The sequence below is a fragment of the Pogona vitticeps genome, chromosome 1 (assembly GCF_051106095.1).
Source record: "Pogona vitticeps strain Pit_001003342236 chromosome 1, PviZW2.1, whole genome shotgun sequence".
Lineage (NCBI taxonomy): Eukaryota > Metazoa > Chordata > Lepidosauria > Squamata > Agamidae > Pogona > Pogona vitticeps.
The window spans coordinates 291,733,854-291,753,863 of record NC_135783.1 but is presented as its reverse complement, the minus strand read 5'-3'; the positions used below and the strand labels follow the sequence as shown (position 1 = coordinate 291,753,863).

The following is a 20,010-nucleotide window of genomic DNA, read 5'->3' as shown; positions in this document are numbered from 1 at the left end:
CCCATCACAGAAAATTGTGTCTCAATGGTCGCTGCAGCTCGTTCTTGAAGCTGGCTACCTGTGATGAAAAGTTACTCTCTCTGAAGATGGCATTCCTCGTGGCAGTTACTTCTACCAGGAGAACTAGTGAGCTAGCTGCTCTCAGATTGGATTCTCCCTATCTTCAGATGCACCCTGAGAAGGTCACCTTGTACCTAGATGTGTCCTTTCTGCCCAAGGTGGTGTTGGAATTCCACGGAAACCAACCCATCGTACTTCTGACCCTATTTCTATCACCATCCACACCGATTGAGAGTAAGTTCCATACTCTGGATGTGAGAAGAGCTATTGCCTTTTACCTCCACAGAACCAAAACCTTTAGACATTCTCCACATCTCTTTTTGTGCCAGAATGGCATTAAAAAGGGTGCACCTGCCTCTCCACAAACAATATCAAGATGGATAGTGCAAACGATACAATTGGCATACCAGCTTGCAGGCAAGCCAGTACCAGAACATCTTAAGGCTCATTCTACCCCAGTTGTCTCTACATTGACTGCTCTACACCGCAGCATTCAACTTCACAACATCTGCAAAGCAGCCACTTGGTCCAACCCTCTGACATTTGCCAGGCACTACTGCCTCAATGTCAAAGCCAAGAATGATGCCGCATTTGGAAGGGCGATCCTGTTATCTCTGTTGCCATGATGGTCCTTCATCCGGTGAGTCAGCTTGCTAATCACCCATTTGTGTGCATTCACAGAGGCCACTACAAAGAAAGTTAGGTTACCTACCTGTAACCATGGTTCTTCTAGTGGACCTCTGTGAATTCACACATCCCTCCCTTCCTCCCCTCTGTCTGTCACGGTACCGTTCTGTCTATCTACTCCATACGGTAATGGCGGACTAGGGAAACTGAAAGGAAGATTGAGGAGGAGGAGTTCATACCCTGTGGGGGTGACTAATTGACTCTTTTTTGGAAAGCTCTAGTATCTTCCGAACGTCCTGTGCAGGCGCAGGATAAACCCATTTGTGTGAATTCACAGAGGTCCACTAGAAGAACCATGGTTACAGGTAGGTAACCTAACTATTCATGTCCACCCTGCAGTATACACAGAGGCACCCTTTATTTTGGAGTAATGAATTTCTAGCTTGGGTTTGGTAGGGGCTAAAAAGAGAACAGAGAGGAGGTGGACAATTTGGCTGTCTGGCATTTAGTACATTATGATTACCAGAAATGTTTTTATTTATCAACAGATCAGTATCTATATATTCTTGTCCTGAGTTTGCCATGTTCCTTGTAAATGGTTGGGTAAATCCTGGATCTCCAGCATCTAAGATAAACCTGGTGTCACCAATCTTTCTGTCCTGGTTTTCAGCTTCAATTCCTTAATCTCATTCCCAGCAGTAATTGGCTTTCAAAATAAATGCATTTGTCTGTACTGTTCCTGTTCTTCATTTGTCTTTGCTGTAGGTCTCTATATTATCCATTGTCATGTTTAGGCTGTAAACTCCTTGAGGGCAAAAAAACTACTGGATTTTCTGGTTGTTGTAAAAATAAAGTGCAGAGGAGAGAACTATGTACCCCACCTAGAGTGGTCGCAAGACCAGATGGGTGGCGTATAAAACAAACAAACAAACAAACAAACAAACAAACAAATAAATAAATAAATAAATAAATAAATAAATAAATAAATAAATACCTTGAGCTCATTAGAGAGGAGGGGGGATATAAATGTAATACACAGGCAAAATTATTTATTTATTTAATTATGTGCTAGACATGGGCTGTTCATATTTGTATCTCTTGGGATACAGATACAAATAGCGGCACCACTGGTGCCCTGGAGGCCCATTCCCTCTCCCCAGAATCAGCTGTCCACTCACCATTCACAGTGCAGCACTCAACTCCGTTGCTGTTTTCCTATCACCACTCACAGAAGGAGCTTGGCCGACTCTTCCCCACCTCCCTGCGCTGCTGACCACTGTGGCATGGAAGTGGGACATGGAGTCTCCCTGCTCAGCTGATGAGTGGTTGACTGCAGGGGGAAAAAGGGGGAAGAGCCGGCCAAACCCCTTCTGTGATTTGCATTATGCCAACAACAGTGGAGTCAAGCATTGCTCTGTGAAAAATGAGTGGACCAGCTGGTTCTAGGGCAAGGAAATGGACCTCCATGGCATCTGTGGTGCTGCTATGCATATGTTTATCTCTAGGGATATGAATACAAATACCCCATGCCTATTCTGTGCTGATGTATAAATATTAAGAAATTTCCCATATTCATAGCAGTGGGCACTGGGGAACATTTTGGGGCAAGGAAGCCTCGATTAAACACTCAATGAACACAACAAATAATAATGAGAAAGTGTGCAGAAGCTAAAGAGAACTAGACAAAGCAACTAAAAGTAACATGAGAAAAATTATGTTCCTTGGGTTCTTTTTAAGGAGAAATGTGGGATATAGATAGATATAAAGCCATTTAAATGTAGAAATATTATTGGTATTAAAACTGTACGTACACACACACACACACACACACACACACACACACACACACACACACACACACACACACACACACACACACAAACCAGGAAAACGTTAGCTATTTCTTTGAAATTGAAATAATGACATCATAATCTTCATTTACTTATTTATTAATTTATTTATTTCAGGAGCTGTGATTGGAGATGGACAGTCTGCTGTGGCCAGCAATATTGCCAATACTACTTACCGGCTTCAGTGGTGGGATTTTACCAAATTTGACTTACCTGAAATAAGCAATGGTAAGGTGGAAAGACAACTGGTACCTCTCCTGAATTTTGAAGCCAAATTGGCCAGAAAGAAACACAGTTCTTTCAGATTTTACTAGAATATCTTGTCATACTTGGAATGATGTTCTGCATGTGTGTAGAATGTTGGTATTCTTGCTTCCAGTAGGACCTTGATTGATTTCTCTGTTTTGAAAATCTAGGAATGGCCCATCATTATCAATTTACTGTTGCTTATGCTCAATGTCATCCAGAAGCAAACTTTACAATAGTAACTGTTTCTGTTATCAATCCTGTCCAGCATTTTTGCTCATACTATGAGAACAGTATTGTGATCCACAGTATTCAGTAGACTGTCTCTCAGTCCACTAGCTGGTTGAAGAACTGTGGCAAACAACATACACCTGATATTCAGCCCTTCAATTTTATTTTATTTCTTAATATATTATATTATATTAATTTAATTTAGCTGATTTGGAGCATCTGTTATTGTTGTTCAGCCGGACCATTAGGAACTGAGCTATTGAGGCCTCAGCTGGTACCTACTCACCAAAAAGTTTCTTAGGTATGGTTAGCATTAGAGTGTGCAGTGTTACATGGCTGGTAGATGAGATATGCATGGTCAATTCAAGGACATGATTATAAAGGTATAGGAAGAGATAGCCCTTTCCACTTGCTCTGTATTTGTAAATGGAAACAGAAACTTGAGTCCTTGTCAGAAAGCTGTTAATAGTCTCTTGCTGATGTCTGCCCAAAAGTTAATAAGGGATTTTTCTTTGAATTCAGCTTTTAAAGTAGTATCAATCAGAAGTTTGAACAACTTCTCTTTTTCCTTGATTGATAGTCTGGCAGCTTGGAAGTATTCTTCTTCAAAGGGATTTGCAATCCAGTTGTTGTCTTTTGCAGGTTTTGAGAAGTACTTCTTGGAGGATGATTTTAGTGCTTTCAAGTGTTCAGTTATTTTCTTGCTCATTTCCTGGAAGAGCTGTAGCTTGTTCCTGGATAAGGAATTCTGTAAAATTTCAAATATCTCAGGTTGGCCTTTTTCAGCACATGACCTCCAAAAATGTAATTTTTTCATAGATTTAGTTTTGTCTGAAACTTTGAAAATAATTATCGAATTATACTTTCTTACACTATTGGTGTATGTACCCTTTCTCTCCATTATTCATTTTTGTTTGTTTTTTGTTTTTGCATACCCCTAAATGTCCTTGGAAACCCTGCTTTGGATCATTTGGACTGTTGACGGTGGTGTCGTCAACATTTAGACTGCCCTTTGCTATGTAAAGTTTGGCATCCTTTTTCCTGCTGGCAGCATGGGCAGAGTATTGTGCAGTAATATCAGGCTGTATCCTAGTGTTTTGAATCTTGGATAGAGAAACACAGTATCTGACATTCACAAATGAGAAGTTTTAGTATGGTTTAAGTATGCATACGGTAACTCACATTCCAACAGAAATGCCCCTCATGTAGAATTACCTGGTGCTAGAGGATCCCAGAAGATGAGCACATGGTCTGGGCTGTTGTTGCTGGAGTTGAGCAGAGCCTGCTGGAAGGTGGTTGCAGTCTCTTGATGCCAAAATATTTTTAAAGACGGTTTTGGACTTAATGAAATGGCAAAGCAGAATAACCTCTCAGATAAACTAATATTGCCATGTTTTCCAAATGATGGAAATCTTTCAAGATAAGCAAGATTGTTTTTGAGATTTAAGTGAGCTGTTTTAAATCTGGTATAGTTGGGGGTTCCCTGTTTATGAATGGGGGAAAACAGTTTTGCTTTTAAAAATCATAATCCAAAAACCCTTTGTCCAAACATGCCTGAATTTGCCACAGCAGAGCAAGAACAGACTGTCTGCTACAGCTGTGCCAAATATGGTGCTATGTGAAACCCAGTTTAAATGTCATAATTTTTCCACAAATGCTCACATTAAAATACAGCACTTAGTCTTTGAAGTGCCACAATTTTGTCTTCTTTGTCTTTTATTTTTCTTTTCTTTTGGCCTGATATGCTAGCACAGACTAACATGGTTACTCTTCTAAAGTTACAGTGAGTAACCTGTCCACTTATCATCATTACCAACTGGGTAGTATCAGTTTCTCTAGACCTCAGCAGTCTTCTATGAAACGTTCCATCTCAGCACATCAGTCCAAGTAGTTTTTGATTCCACATACAGATCTGCTGATAATAATCATGGGTTTCTCAAAATTTCTCATCCTCTGGGCATCAGATCCTCTAATTCATGAATACCAAATCATTGTGGTAGTAATAAGTAACAATTATTAACATAAAGCTGTAATGCAAGTGATAAATACTTTTTAGATATTGTTCTTTAACACTTGAAAATGAAATGAAACAACTGTGTGAGCAATTATATGTAAAGGACCAAAATAAATCTTCATGTTTGGTCAACTTGTCATCATCAGATCTTGCTGTATTGCAAACCCGAGCATTCTTTTCCATTGGTGTGCTGGCTAGGGCTGATAGGAATTGCACCTCAGCGTCATATTGTGGACCTCAGCTTGCCAATCACTGCTCAGAAATATGTGGATTGCTGTTCCTCAGATATAGGTATCCAACAAAACAAGGACTACTTCAGAGCAGTCTTGGGAATACTGAAGTTCTGCAAGAGCTGATATTGCCCGGTGGGTAGCATCTGGCTGTAGAGCTAGGGGTGAGCATTTGAAATCTCCCTGTGTTCCCTGGAAGAAAACCAGCTGAACACTCCTGGAGCATATGTGGCTGATCAACTTACATGTCCTGCCATCTGTATGGCCCTGGAACAAGCTGCATGGTCCTGGAGCACTACCAAAAGGAAGGACTGGCAATCTGTTTTTGAGTGCTTAATAGTTAGAAAACCTTGGGGGAAGAGGGACTGCTGTAAGTCAAGATGGACTCAATAGCACAATTGTGTATGAAGTATAGTACTCTTTTTAGATTTGTATTTTTTATTCTTCCTTCTAATTCTTGATTTCTCTGCCCCCTCTTTGCAGCCTCTGTGAATGTGCTTGTTCAGAACTGCAAGATCTACAATGATGCCAGCTGTGATATTTCTGCAGATGGACAGCTCCTGGCAGCTTTCATTCCGAGCAGTCAGCGGGGCTTTCCTGATGAGGGAATACTGGCGGTGTATTCTCTAGCACCACACAACTTGGGTGAAATGCTCTACACAAAGCGATTTGGTAAGAGCCCATGGATGGATTCACATGGTGGTGGAAGGAATACCCGAGATTCTAGTCTCACAACATACTCAGAAACAGAAGTGCAGCCTTTCAGAAATAAGCAAATAAAATATTTCACAGCTGGAGGAAAGATGTCTGTAGAATCATAACCCTGTATTGATTTGAAATGCAAGAATATATAGACCCTAAGTAGGTCTGTAGCATGTTATTATGTCATGTCTCTCAGCAAGCTCATTCAACTGTATTATCTGTGCAGTACTGACACTGCTGTTGTGATAATGGGCAAGTAATACTCTTACAGATTTCTAATTAGTGCTTGTAATATTTCACACATCTTTCTTTTTTTAAGGATCCATAGTCAAGTTTGTTACATCCTACATTGTAGAAATGGAAAAGATGGAAAGCAGAAAATTATTTATGTTTGATCCATAGGTCCTAATGCCATTTCTGTGAGCCTGTCCCCAATGGGCAGGTATGTCATGGTAGGATTGGCATCCCGCCGCATTCTGCTGCACCCTTCCACAGAACATATGGTGGCTCAGGTCTTCAGGCTTCAGCAACCACATGGGGGAGAAACCTCAATGAGGGTAAGTAAAATTTCTTTGTGTGCCTGTTTCCGTGTCTGTATCTTGGTTCATTATCTTCCTTGTCTTCTGTGTGTTTACAGGTAAGTTTTCCTATTTTCAGTGAAGCAGAGTTATGAGAAGGTCCACAGAAATTTCAGCCTTAGTTGTCTCCTTAGTTTTCACTCTATGATGTTTCAACATCACTGAAGAATATTGTAAAACAGATACTGCTATGAAAAATCAGTAATGGCTGTGGTAATACTAATTGAAAATCTACACTGAATTCGGAGTAAGGATAGTGTTACCAATAAATCCTTCCTTGTAATGACAGTGCAAGGAACTTTATATCAGTGGACAATCTGATGAAGGCTTTAAAAAAGCAATTTTGCAGCAAGGAATCTATCTTGATCATGGATGATTGGATAACCATGAACAATCATTATCTGTCAGACTATCCCAGACTAAAATAAACTATAGTCTTTGAGAAGAAAGTGGTGTTGCTTATACATTAATATACATTAATAACATCTTCTTTGGTCAAGATATGGACTTCATGATACTATCTGCTTTCAGATTCTCCATTTCTAACCAATGTTACTTTCATTGCGTGGGAAGCGATAAGCCTAGATTGTAGGCCCTTAAGTGCCAAGGAAAATGTCTCATTGTTGCTGCTTGCTCTGAGTTCTTAAGCTAAAAGAGACTATTAATTTAAACTGAAAATTACTTGTTTGAACAGACTGTTTAATTAAATAAAAAATTGCCCTACATCTTTAAAATGTTATTCTGAATAAAGCTTCTTACTTTGTTTATAGGTTTAATAATTCCACACATATTTTAAGATTTTAGCCTGGAAACTGTATTAGACAACAAACAGTTTTTGAAAAGTAAATTCAGAAATAAGAGTGATATTGTATGTTACAGCGACTGTACATCATGCTACTCTATTGGATATATTCATTCCTTGTTTCATGGCTAGTTTTTGGTTTGATTTGGTTTGATTATGATAGCATTAAGAATAATAGCACAAAGAGTGGGCAGCACACTGGTCCCTCTAAATCCATTTTTTTGAGTTGTTACCTCCTTTTATAATAGCCGAGTACCTTATGACCCTCTCCCACCATGTTTCCATAAATAGGCATTGTCATCATTCCCCAACATGGTGACATTGTTAACACTGCTGCTGCTTTCCCTTCTACTGTTCTGCTGCTGACTGCACCAGGAGTTCAGAACTGTAGAGGGAGAAGAGCAGAGGATTTCAAAGATGGGCCAGGGGATGGAATGACACTGTGCTACCCAGGGAGGGTGCAAAACCTTCACACAGAGGGGATCCCCCTCAGAAATCAGCATGATACTTTCCTTGCATCCTCTATGGAAGTGGCAGACCATTTATTTTATGTCACTTCTGGGTGTTTATTGTGTGAGAGTTTTTTTTCTTTTTTCTTTTTCTTTTTCCTCCCTTTCTTTCTGTTCTCCAGAAATCCCCTTCCTTGTCATCCCTGTTCAGAAACTAGAGCCTTCTTTCTCTCCTCAAAGGCCTGTTTCTCATACATACACATGGACACTAACTTTAATATCCTGCTCCAAAAGGACAAGGAAGAAATTATTTGACAAAGGCTGCAACCTCCCCCCAAGAAAACACTTTGTGGGGGTCATAACCCAGGTTGGGAAACAGTGCTCTAAATAAATCAGAAGTAACTGAAATCATATTTGTTAAGCAAACATAATGTGTCTCTTTTTTAATGTTAATACAAGTTGGAGGACCCCATCAACTCTAACTTACTTTAGAGAAAAAAGTTCCCGTCCTTTTGTTGTTATTTTTGAAAAATACTTTGGGATCAGGATGCTGCCTAGATGCTACAGGACACTCCCCCCCCCCAAAAAATTCTGTATTAGTGAAATATTCTTAGTATCCCAAAATGCTCCTGATTTTTCAATAAAAGTACTTCATAATACTGTTATTCACATATTCATTTGTTCTCAAAGCAGAAAAAATAGAACTCCTGTGGGATTTTCATTTGCTGTTGGATTTAGTCACGTAGTTGCACCTGAAATTAAGGTTATTCAGTAAAACACTGGAAAATCTGTGAAAATGTTGTAGTCCCACAGGTATCCTCTTTTTTCCTATTGTGTTTTGTCTCACTGATTTTAATACTTTTGATTTTGACCACATTGATTTTATTGTTTCTAATTTTAATCTTTATGGTTACCTTACCACAGAATTTGATTGGAAATTTTGAATTTCCCATGGGTGCTTCTTATAACATTTTGCATAGCTGGCCTATCTACCACTTGAATAGAAGATCACTAGAGTGTAGCAGAATTCTCTGGGGTGACTTTGGAAATATCCTGGTTGAAACCACAAAGAGCTTCTGCCAGCCATAATAGACAGTATTTGACTAGACAAACTAACTGTCTGACTCAATATAAGGCAGTTTTTGCGGTAGCAGAATCTGTTCCTGATTTTATTTTTTGGTTACAATTGGAAGAGGGGGTGCAAGCCATTTCAAGTGAGCTGTTGGAGGAAATCCTGTAGGAGTGTGGGGCACAATCTGATGTACAAGCAACTGTATACAAATTCACTGTCAACTTAATTGTTCGTGCAGAGGATCTGAAGAACATGAATACTGGCAATATGATACTATTGACAAACACAGTGTCATTACCAAATGAGGTAATTTGGATTTTTGGGAATTCTGAATTCCACAATTCTCCATTGCCGTGTTCCACCTGCCAGACATACGCTTAAATTGTGCTCACTTGCAGGGAGCCTGGGCTGAAAGTCCTCATGGCCCAGACTAAACGAAGCCCAAGCCTATTTTGCTGCAGATTTCTGGGAGTAAAACAAACTATGTTTGAACTCAGCTTGTCCTGGACTTTGAGTTCTTCCAGCCCAGCCTTCCTCCAGGTGAGCATAAATCAGGTATCTATCTGGCAAGTAGAACTCCAAGAAAGGAGAATTCTTAGAGTCCAAATAAAAATAAATGCACCTGCTTCACATTCTCATGTGGGAATATTTTGATTGTTAGAGGTATACCTGGGGAATTCTGGTAATTATAGTCCAGAAACACAAATCTGCACACCTCTGCTCACTAGCTTGACAACAGTTACAGTATTGATCTTTATAATGGAGACACCATGGGTGCTCCCCAAATAGGATCACTCAACATTGGTGAGTTGAAAAACAAAGATCCCAACAATATATTGACCATCCTCAACACCAGCATCTAAAGTGTCAGTTGTGTCTACATCAGTATCAGCTGCTCAGCCAATAATGGCTACAAAACTTACCCCTGCTACTACTTCAGCTGTGCTCTCCATTCCATTTGGCATCAGTCATGCCTATCTTTATCCCAGTGGGCATAGTTACTCAGCCTGTATTGCAGTCATTCAGTAATGTGGCTCCCAGCACTCAGGTTTAACCAGTATAAGCACATTCTTCTGCTGCATTTCTTATTTCTCAAGTGAAGAGTGTAGCTTGACCAACTTTCTTCACAGCGTGCTGTGACAGGTAGTGAACTGATGACAGTAGAGTTCAGTCAGTCTCATTTGTAATACAACCACAGTGATTATCATCTTTGTTAGTGTCCACCAGCAGTGCTCCTTCTCCTTTGGATGACATGGCATCACACTTCAAACTCTTAACTAGATTTGCTAAATATACAATATAGGCAGGAGCAGTCACTGGGAGATCCAGTGTTCTCGGCCCTTCAGGTCCTAAATAACGTGCTAGTGACACTTCCCTTGTGGTCATCCTTAATGAAATCTGTGAAGGAAATCTTCCAAAGGCCATCATTAACACCAGGATTTAACTGTCATCTGGATAATTTTATTTTGGATAATTTGGATAATTTAGTTATAATGGTTTCCTGATTGAGAAGAAGAGAGTTATATATGTCTCTCTGGAAGAAGAAGGTAATTGGATTGGTTAGGTTGAAAGGCTTATTCTGGGATTGCCCTAGGCCTTACAAAATCATCCCTGGATGAGATGTTTCTTTCAGAAGAGGCTGTTGTTGTCATGGACTATCTTCCAGAAGAAGCAATTTGCAGTAGTTTTCTCAAAGAAGCCAATAAGGTAGCAGTATACTAGATTAAGTTGGCAAAACATGCATTGGAGTGCTCCACAAGATCCTTTGTGCAAGCAGTTACTTCACAGTATCATTCATGGCTCTGTCCCATGTATATTTTGCAAGGTGTTAGGGTCAGGTTAGCTGAAATACCTTTGGAAAGTCATGGTCTTTTTTCATCTAAAAGGAGCGAAGAGTTAAATACAGAACACAGATAGGCCACCGTGTTTGGTACCAGGCTAGTTCAACACCTCCCAGCCTGGAACAGAATACCGTATTTTTCTGTGTATAAGACAACACAGTGTATAAGACTACCCCCACTCGCTGCTTTCCCCCTTCACTTCCTAAGCCCCGCAAAAGCAGGATTAAAGGGCTGCAGAAGTGGAGGGGGAGAGCAGTGATCTTAGGAAGTGGAGGGGGAAATCAGCCGTGAAAGGGCTGCAGGATCAAAGGGCTGCGATCCTGCAGCCCTTTGATCCCTTCCCCCCCTTACTTCCATGTATAAGAGGACCCTCAATTTTTAGTCTAAAGATTTTAGATAAAGATATTGTCTTATACATGGAAAAATGCAGTACGTATTGATCAAAGAATCCTTGCTGTAATGCAGTTAAGCTATCAAATAGAGTCCCGTGGCTTACCATCTACACACATGCTCTTCTCAATGCTTCCTACAATGCCTCTCTTTCAAAAGATTGACAAACTACTCAACAAAGGAACCGTCAAGACTGTTCCTCCTCATCATAGTCCCATTGGCTAATAGTCTAGGTACTTCACATTGCAAACAACAAACAAAAAAATTAAAAAGGATGGAGACATCCAGCCTATTTTAGACCTCCAAGGTGTCAACACAAAACATTATTACACAGTGTTTCCTAGCGGTGGCTGTGTCTGCTCTTTTCTCCTTATTCAGATAAGATGATTGGTTTACAGCGATACATCTGAACTATGCTTGTTTTCACAGATCAGTTCATCTGTCACATTGCCAGTTTCTCAATTTCACACTTGGAGGAGCTTCCAATCAATATCAGTTCTACCCTTTGGTCTATCAGTGGTGCTGAAAGTGTTTACAAAGATTATGGCTGTCACCACCATGCACCTGAGAAGGCACAGCATAATTGTCTTTCTATATATTGAAGAGTGTCTGGGTGCACACATAGAATCCTACCTTCAGTAACACCTGTAATGTGATTCCTCTCCTAAAAGATTTAGGTATATGCATCATTGTGAAGTCACATTTGACTCCCATCTCTAGACATGTCTGTTGTTGAATGCAACAGGAAATGAAGAAGATCAAATATGAGATCAATTGACTCTGTTAAGGAAGCCATAGCCTTGTTTTTGCAAGAGCTGAGCAGAGCTGTTAATGATAGGACATTTTGAATGTCACTCTTTCTTAGGTTGCCATAAATTGGAGACATCTTGACAGCACATAACTACAGTGGGACATATCTTTCCTAGGAGCCAGACTAATTTCCACAAGAGACATAGTCATGGTTCCCAAAGATATTTCTCAATTCAGGTTATGCCTAAAGCTACCAGTGAACATTTTACTGGCATTATTCTCAGGAGCATGAAGCTTTTAGCATCAATAATATCAGTTCTGTGGTTTGCGCAACTGCATATGAGATCTCTATACAGTAATCTTATTTGCTCCAACACCAGAATCCAGCATTTGACTAGAAATGAATGTGATTGATGGTTACACCAAAAATTTTATTATCCCTGCATTGGTGGCTTAGAGATCACAACTTCTTTCAGGCATTCCTTCCACCAGAATTATGAATAACAATGACCACCATTAATGTTTCCAAAGACAGATCAGGTAGTTATTGTATAAAGTATTATGTTAATGGACGGCTGAAGAAGAAGTGATCAGATCAGCTTCCTTGGGCTGCTGGTGATATTCAACATTTGTAAAGCAATCATCTCCTTAATTGATACAATAGTAGAAATTGCTTACCAACAACTCTACCATAATATAGTAAGTGAACAAATAAAGAGGCATCAGGTAGAAAAAATACTGAACTTTGCCCTAATTTTTGCCGTTGGTGAATCTAAATCATAACAGTTCATGTTCGACAAGACATGAATCATCTGGGTAAGCTGTTAAGTAGACAGTGCAAACAAATTTACAAATGGGAACTATATCTTGTTTGCACGCAGAGGTTTTTCACAAATGGGGCAGGCCAGATATTGACACATTCACTTCCAGGAACATAAAAATAATCTTCCACTTTAGTTCAGCAGAATGGAAACAGAGCGGGGCTCTCTTGGAGATGCTCTTTCCCTACAGTGTAGAAAATGTCTTTGTTTATTCTCACGATCATTACTACTCACCAGAGTAGTGAAACTTTGACACAAGAGGCTGCGTGCAATGTTGATAACATTGCGGTGACCGTGCCAAAAATAGTTTTATCTATTGTTTTGGATCAATCATCAGAAATATCTCTAACTTCTACCATGACTGGATATTTTTCTAAACGACACTTTTTCCTAAAATAATTAGAGGAAAAATTGAGCAGGGGTTTATGCACGGAAGGAGGCAGAGGCAAAGGAGCAGTCGCATGCACGCCTCTTGCTGCCGCCACTGCCGCCGCCGCCGCCACCACCACCACCACCCAATTGCCTCCTCCAGGGCTGACGGCTTTCTCCTCCAGTGGTGGAGGCAGCAGCAGCAACAAGAGACGGAGGCAAAGGAGCAGTTACATGCGCTCGGGTGTCTCTTGCTGCTGCCTCCCCCGCCCGCCCGATCACCTCCTCCAGTGAGACTGATGGGACTTCCCTCCAGCTCACATCTGCCTTGTCCCCTCCGGTGGCGGAGGCAGCAGGAGGCGTAAGCAAAGGAGTCACTCTGGAGGAGGTGATTGCGCGGGCAGCGGAGACAGCAGCAGCAGCAGTAGAAGAGACTGAGTTGGAGGAGCAGTTGCCCATTAACTGCTCCTCCGCCTCCAGCATGGGTCAAAATTAAGGAGTCATTTTATATATTGAGTGGTCATATACATGGAAAAATATGGTATTCTTTCATTCCAGCTTCTATCTCAGTCTCACAGCATGGAGAATCTGACCTGGATAATCAAAATCATACAGGATGCCAGCAAACAGTCTACTTGCAAGCCCTTTAGTCACAAATAGCGGGCCTTTGCTCATTTGCTAACAAGCACTTCTTTGACCCTTATAATAATTCAGTTTTCAAACTATTATTTTTGTGATACAAGATTGTCTTTTTCCTCACCTTAGGTTTATTTAGCAGCTCTGTCAGCTCATCTATTTCCAGATAATAGAGCCTCACTCTAGTTTAAATTCAGCAATGGCTGCTTCTTCTCTGGAGCTGCTCACAGCAAGAACCACCTTATAGTATTTATTATATCAGCCTGTTGAGCAGGTGAATAAACTAACAAGCAAGCTAACACTATCTCCCTTGTTTTTCTGAGAAAGTAGTATTTATTTAGATGAGACATACCTAGGGCTATGTCTAGCTTCCACTTGGCTCATGACACTGTATTTCATATCTTTTCCCCATCTTTCTCAGCATCAATGGAAGAGGCTGTACACGCCCAGGACATGAAAAGAGCATTGGCAATTTACATTCAGAGAATGAATAGTTCTATTCAGGCAACCCACTAGGCTTTTTTGTAGCTTATTCTGGACTTAAAGCAATCACAGGCCAAGACATCCTTGCCAAAAAGCTCAACAAATATTCCATGAGAGCTGTAGGTACCTACACATGCTTTGGAAGACATGACTTACCCAAATTGTTGACTTGTTCCAGACAGTCCATGTTTATCCAACATTACTGACTAAACATCAACTCTCAGAGTGACGCTTCTTTCAGGAGAGCTGTACTCTGCAGTGCAGTACTGAGTGTAGGTACCTACATTCTGCCCCTTCTTTGGAGTTCAGTTGCTAGTCTTCATCCATCAGTGTGAATGCATGGAGACTCACTATGTGGAAAGATAGTTTACTTTCTTAACATTTGTTCTTTGAATGGTTGTCTGTATATTCACACAACCTGTTTTCCTTCCTTTCTTTCACACCTGTGCTTAACTACCTCTTGGCCTGAGGTGGTACACAGGAGAGGTGGATTTATAATCTAAATTCTGTCTCTCCAGGTAGAACATTCTGAAGGGGTGGCTCTTAATAAAAACACTATTAATTTTGGAGGGTGAATTAACAAAACTTCTATCTCTCTCATATTCAGGCAGTGTGTAAATAGGCATTTGAAATAGTTTGTTCTTTTTTCTCCTTCCACTTCAACACCCCCCCCCCCAATGTTCCCTTCTTTGGAAATTTCCAAAGTTTGAGTAGCTTTCAGAAGAGTGTTGTAAGATGAATTCATTTGTGATAGAGTTTATGACTTAGATCTAAACTGGCAGGAAGGTGGACATTGTAACTGGTTAGAAAATGATTCTGTTTTATTTATTACATATTTATTAAATTTTTATATTTCACTTTTGTGCCAAGAATCACTCTTGAGGCAGAGAACAGTAATAGAGAGCAAACAAAAATAATCAAAGGATAAATTTTGTTTGAAAAACATGTATATAAAAAGGAAATGCTCAATTAAAATTATTTCAGCAGCAGCCCGGCTTAATTACCAAAGGCAGTTACACTGGTGCCCTGCTTGACGACGATAATCCATTCCAGCAAAATAGCTGTAGAACGAAATCGTCGTCATGCGGGGAAAAAAACCATTGAAACGCATTAAAAACCAGTTAATGTGTTCCAATGGGCGAAATACCTCATTGTCCAGCGAAGATCCTCCATAGGGTGGTCATTTTCTGGTGCCTGTAAAGCGAAAAATCAGTCCTAAAAACAGCAGGGAGCCATTTTGCACAGTGGGTGGCCATTTTGAAACCCAGTGATCAGCTGTTTCTAGATCATCGTAAAGCAAAAAATCGGTTCTCGAAGCAGGGAACCGATCATCATCAAGCGGTTTTTCCTATTTAAACATCGTTTTGGGATCGCAAAAGCGATCACAAAAAGATCGTTGTGGAGCAGGGTAATCGTTAAGCGGGGCGCCACTGTACATTCTTTGCAGCAGAAGGAAAAATAAATGGGGTTTTTAGAAGAGGTAGCTGTGTTAGTCTGTGTAAGCATATCAGACAATAACAAAATTAAAAATATATAAAAAGACAAAAACATTGTAGTATTTTAAAGAGCAACTGCTGTATTTTAATGTGAATTTCCATAGATCACTATTTTAATTTGAGTTTCCATTGATCACCACGTTTTTGTCTTTTTTCAACTTTTTATTTTTATTTTGTTTTCACCTGTAATCCATGGATCAAATCTACAGTATTTCCTCAGACATGAGAATGAGATTACATGGTAAATTTTTATACATGCCCCCCCCAGATAAAGACACAGTGATTGATAGTAGACATAAATTGCAGATTCAGTTTGATATTTCATACCTCGAGATTGTTTCCATTTGATATTCAGATATTCAGAAGTGGGATTTTCACTCCCTCCCCCCCCCCCCCCCCCGTCCTTTGTCCATCTAACGAGCCTATTCAGACCAAGTGGAACTGAAACCAATGTGGAGGACATATTAGGGGTCTCCTTCCAACTCTCTTTAGACTGAAGAAGCTACTAAGATGAGTAATAAGAAAGAAGTTCAGTTGTCATGACTCAGCTTCCAGATAATCTCACCTGGATGACTGAGAATCTTCAGATATTGATATTCAGATCTTTTGCACTGAAGCTTTTCACTGTGAAAAATGGCAATGGTTAGTGGGTAAAAAAACTTGTAGCTAAATGGGGGATGAGAGAGGCAGCCGATTTTCTTTTAGCATAAAATTGCCACTGAGAAGACACTCCTTTATATCACCACTAAACATGCTTTCAACATTGGTGAGACTGAGACAAATTCTCTGCTGAAGATCTTAACTCCTGAGCAGGTTTTCAGGTAGTCTGATCCAAGTGATATAGTGCTTTTTAGCTTAAACCGGTTCTTTAAAGTGTGGCAGAAATGGACCAGTAGTGAATGAAGCTTTTATATTCAGAGGGTTATATATTTTTCTATAACCAACCCTTATTAACAGCCCGATCATAGCATTCTGAACTATCAGAATTTTCTGATCATTTTTGAAAGGCAACATAACTCAGAATGTTTTACAGTAGTCCAAACAGGAAGTAACCAGAGTATGATTCTTTATGGCCACATTAAGTATCTCTCGGAATGCCTGGTCACTGTCAAAACCTGGATGTCCAGGTTCAGGGCTGAATCCAGAACACTGTTCATCTGATTTTTCAAGGGGATGCGATTCATCTGAATCAGGATGAGTCCCTGTTGCATGCATTTTGACAGATGAAGAGCAACTCTGTCTTTTGTGTTTCATTTTGTTCCTCCTAATCTTGTCCATTACTGATCAAAGTTGTGTTCAAAATTAAAGGAGCTTCCTTGAATTTATCTGGCTGGATAGCTTAGTAGTTTAGGTATCTGGTTTCAGAGCCAGAGTTGGAAGTTCGATTCTCCACTGTGCCTCCTGTGAGTAGAGCCACCCTCTGTGGCCATGGACAAGCAGTACTGTCTCAGGATGCCTGAAGAAGAAGGGAATGGTAAATCACTTATGAGTATTCTCTACCTGGAAAACCCTGAAAAGTATCACCATAAGTCACATTCTACTTGATGGCACATTATTATTATTTTTTTTTATTATTCTTTGAATATAGATGGAAGAAATGAAGAAGATTGGATTTTATCAATATACTAGGGTATTGTATTCTGAAGATATTTCCTGGTGGTTTCAGGAGAATGTTAAATAGAATTGGAAGCAACCTGAGGATGTCGTAGACCAGCAGTCACAGCAGTCTATTCAGGGGTCACCCAGAACCAGCTTCTGGATTCATCTTTCTAGGAATAGCTGGCACCGCCGTAGAAGAATGCTTCAAAGTGCTGTTGTGTAAATTAAAGAGGAAATTATTATTATTATTATTAAATTTAACTTCTATGCTGCCCACATAGGTTTGCAACAATTGTTGCGGTTTGCAACAATTAAAATAAAATAAAAATACAATAAAAAGATAAAACAATTAAAATAGATACTCTAAATGTTAATGTTTAATGTTTACTGGCAAAGAAAAAAATTTAAGGCCTAAAATCTTGTCTTGTGAAAGATCCAGCAGAACTAGGACGGTCACATTCCACCATCTACTTTCCCATCTACTAAGGGAACCCAGGCAGTCTCTGTCCCATAAACGGGACATTAAAACTGACAGATAATCTTATCTTCTCTAGAAATTTGTTCAACACACAATAGGTTCCAGCATCTTGCCCAAGAATGGAGATCATCCATAATGGTGACAGTGGTTGTTGGGGAAAGTTTAAAACAGAATAAATGTTTTATTACCAGCTATTTTAGATATAGAGATAAAAAGGGACGTGGTGGCACTGTGGGCTAAACCTCAGAAGCCTGTGCTGCAAGGTCAGAAGACCAGCAGTCATAAGATCGAATCCACGCGTCAGAGTGAGCTCCCGTTGCTTTGTCCCAGCTCCTGCCAACCTAGCGGTTCGAAAGCATGCAAAAGCATGTAAATGCGAGTAGATAAATAGGTACCATCTTGGTGGGAAGGTAAAACAGCGTTCCCTAGTCACGCTGGCCACGTGACAATGGAAAACTGTCTTCAGACAGGCGCTGGCTCTATGGCTTGAAAAGCGGGATGAGCGCCACCCCCTAAAGCCGGACATGACTGGACTGAAAATGTCAAGGGGAACCTTTACCTTTACCTATTTTAGAAATAATGGAACTACATCCTGTTTCAAAGAGGTATGTACCAGTAGTTCCCACATCGTATTGCGTTCATTAATCAGGAAAGGAAGGGGGAAATGCCAAATAGCCAAGGAGGAAGAAGAAGCATTTATAAGCAGAGCTTCTGCAGGGCCCCTAACAACACCAGCATTTCTGCTTTTTTGGAAGAGAGTCCCTGAACATCTGTGCACCCAGGAGAACACTGGATGACAGACACTTACAGCTGCCTCCTGGATAACCTTGATAATAGCCCCCTTGCATTAAAAATGCTGCTTCTGCTGAATGCCAGACAGTGAAAGGGAAAACATCAGCCATCCAGGACTTGATCCTGGTGTGCCAGCGGCGTCCATTCCTTGAAATGTCTGATTTGGCTACAATGACACATACCTTAATTACATTTCACTGGGATTACTGTAATGTGCTCTGTATAAGGATGCCTTTGATGATGATTCGGAAACTTGATTCAAAATGCAGCAGCCAGACTACTGACTGAGGCCCTTTATAGGGAGCATACTATGCCCCTGCTGTAACAAGTGCACTGACTGGTGGTCATTATCTCTAAAGCCACCTAAGGCTTAGGTACAGGCTACCCGAAGGACCATATCTCCCCAATATGAGTCTTCTCAGTGCTTAAGATAATCAGAGGAGGTCCCTTATCTCAGTCCCATTGCCAATGCAGGCATGGTTGATGGGGACTTTCTTAGGTTATGGAATGCTATCTCTCGGGCAGTCAGATTGGGCCCCTCTCTTTTATCCTTACATTGACAGCTGAAGACTCACTTTTTCTGGCAGGCTTTTAATATGGCTGAGTTCCTGAATCCCCCCTTTACTTTTTTTACCTAAGATAGCCTTTAATGTGTTGTTTTTAAGTATTCAATGTATTTTAGTCAGTTTTTTAGTTTAATTGTTTTTAATGTATATTGTGTTTTTAATTCTATTCTTTTTAATATTATGGGCCAGCTTGAGTCCCTTATTGGGAGAAAGATGGTCTATAAATAAGACAAATAAATAAATACACGTGTCCATGGTATGTCTCAGCTCCCCATAATTCTGTTTGTTTCTTTGGACTGGAAAAATTTAGAACTACCAATTATGATTGGATAAGCAGCAGCCAAAAATAAGTCAACTGGACTTATATCAGCTATGGCAGGGTTCCCCAACCTTGGGCCTCCAGATATTCTTGGACTTCAACTCCCAGAAATCCTGGCCAGCAGAGGTGGTGGTGGAGGCTTCTGGGAGTTGTAGTCCAAGAACATCTGGAGGCCCAAGGTTGGGGACCACTGAGCTATGGCATTAAAGTCACAGTGGATCCAAGCTACAGTGGTGCCTCGCAAGACGATGTTAATTCGTGCCATTGAAATCACTGTCTTGTGAAAACATTGTCTTGCAAAAAGCATTTCCCCATTGGAATGCATTGAAACCTGTTTAATGCGTTCCAATGGGGAAAAATCGTCGTCATCCAGCAAAAAACGGCCATAGGGAGGCCGCTTTGCAAAGCGCCGATCAGCTGTTTTAAATCGCTGTCCTGCAAAAAACGGGCCCGAAAACACCCGTTTTGTGATGATCGCCCCTAGGAAAGCCATTTTGCGAAGCCAACGATCAGCTATAAAAATCGTCGTCTTGCGAAAAAACGGTCTGCGAAGCATGGACCAAATCGTCATCCACCGAAATTCCCCCATAGGAATCACTGTTTGGCAAA

General features: G+C 40.4%; 1 protein-coding gene across 3 annotated transcripts in view; it reads left to right on the top strand.

Annotated features, from left to right (window-relative positions):
* AMBRA1 (autophagy and beclin 1 regulator 1) overlaps window positions 1-20,010 on the top strand; it is a 213,486-nt gene that overhangs the window by 143,448 nt on the left and 50,028 nt on the right. For all 3 annotated transcript variants that reach the window (XM_072986012.2, XM_072986011.2, XM_072986013.2), the window contains exons 12-14: window positions 2,655-2,765; window positions 5,742-5,930; window positions 6,363-6,517. In XM_072986012.2, the coding sequence (XP_072842113.1) occupies window positions 2,655-2,765; window positions 5,742-5,930; window positions 6,363-6,517 (455 nt within the window). The remainder of the gene's footprint in view (window positions 1-2,654; window positions 2,766-5,741; window positions 5,931-6,362; window positions 6,518-20,010) is intronic.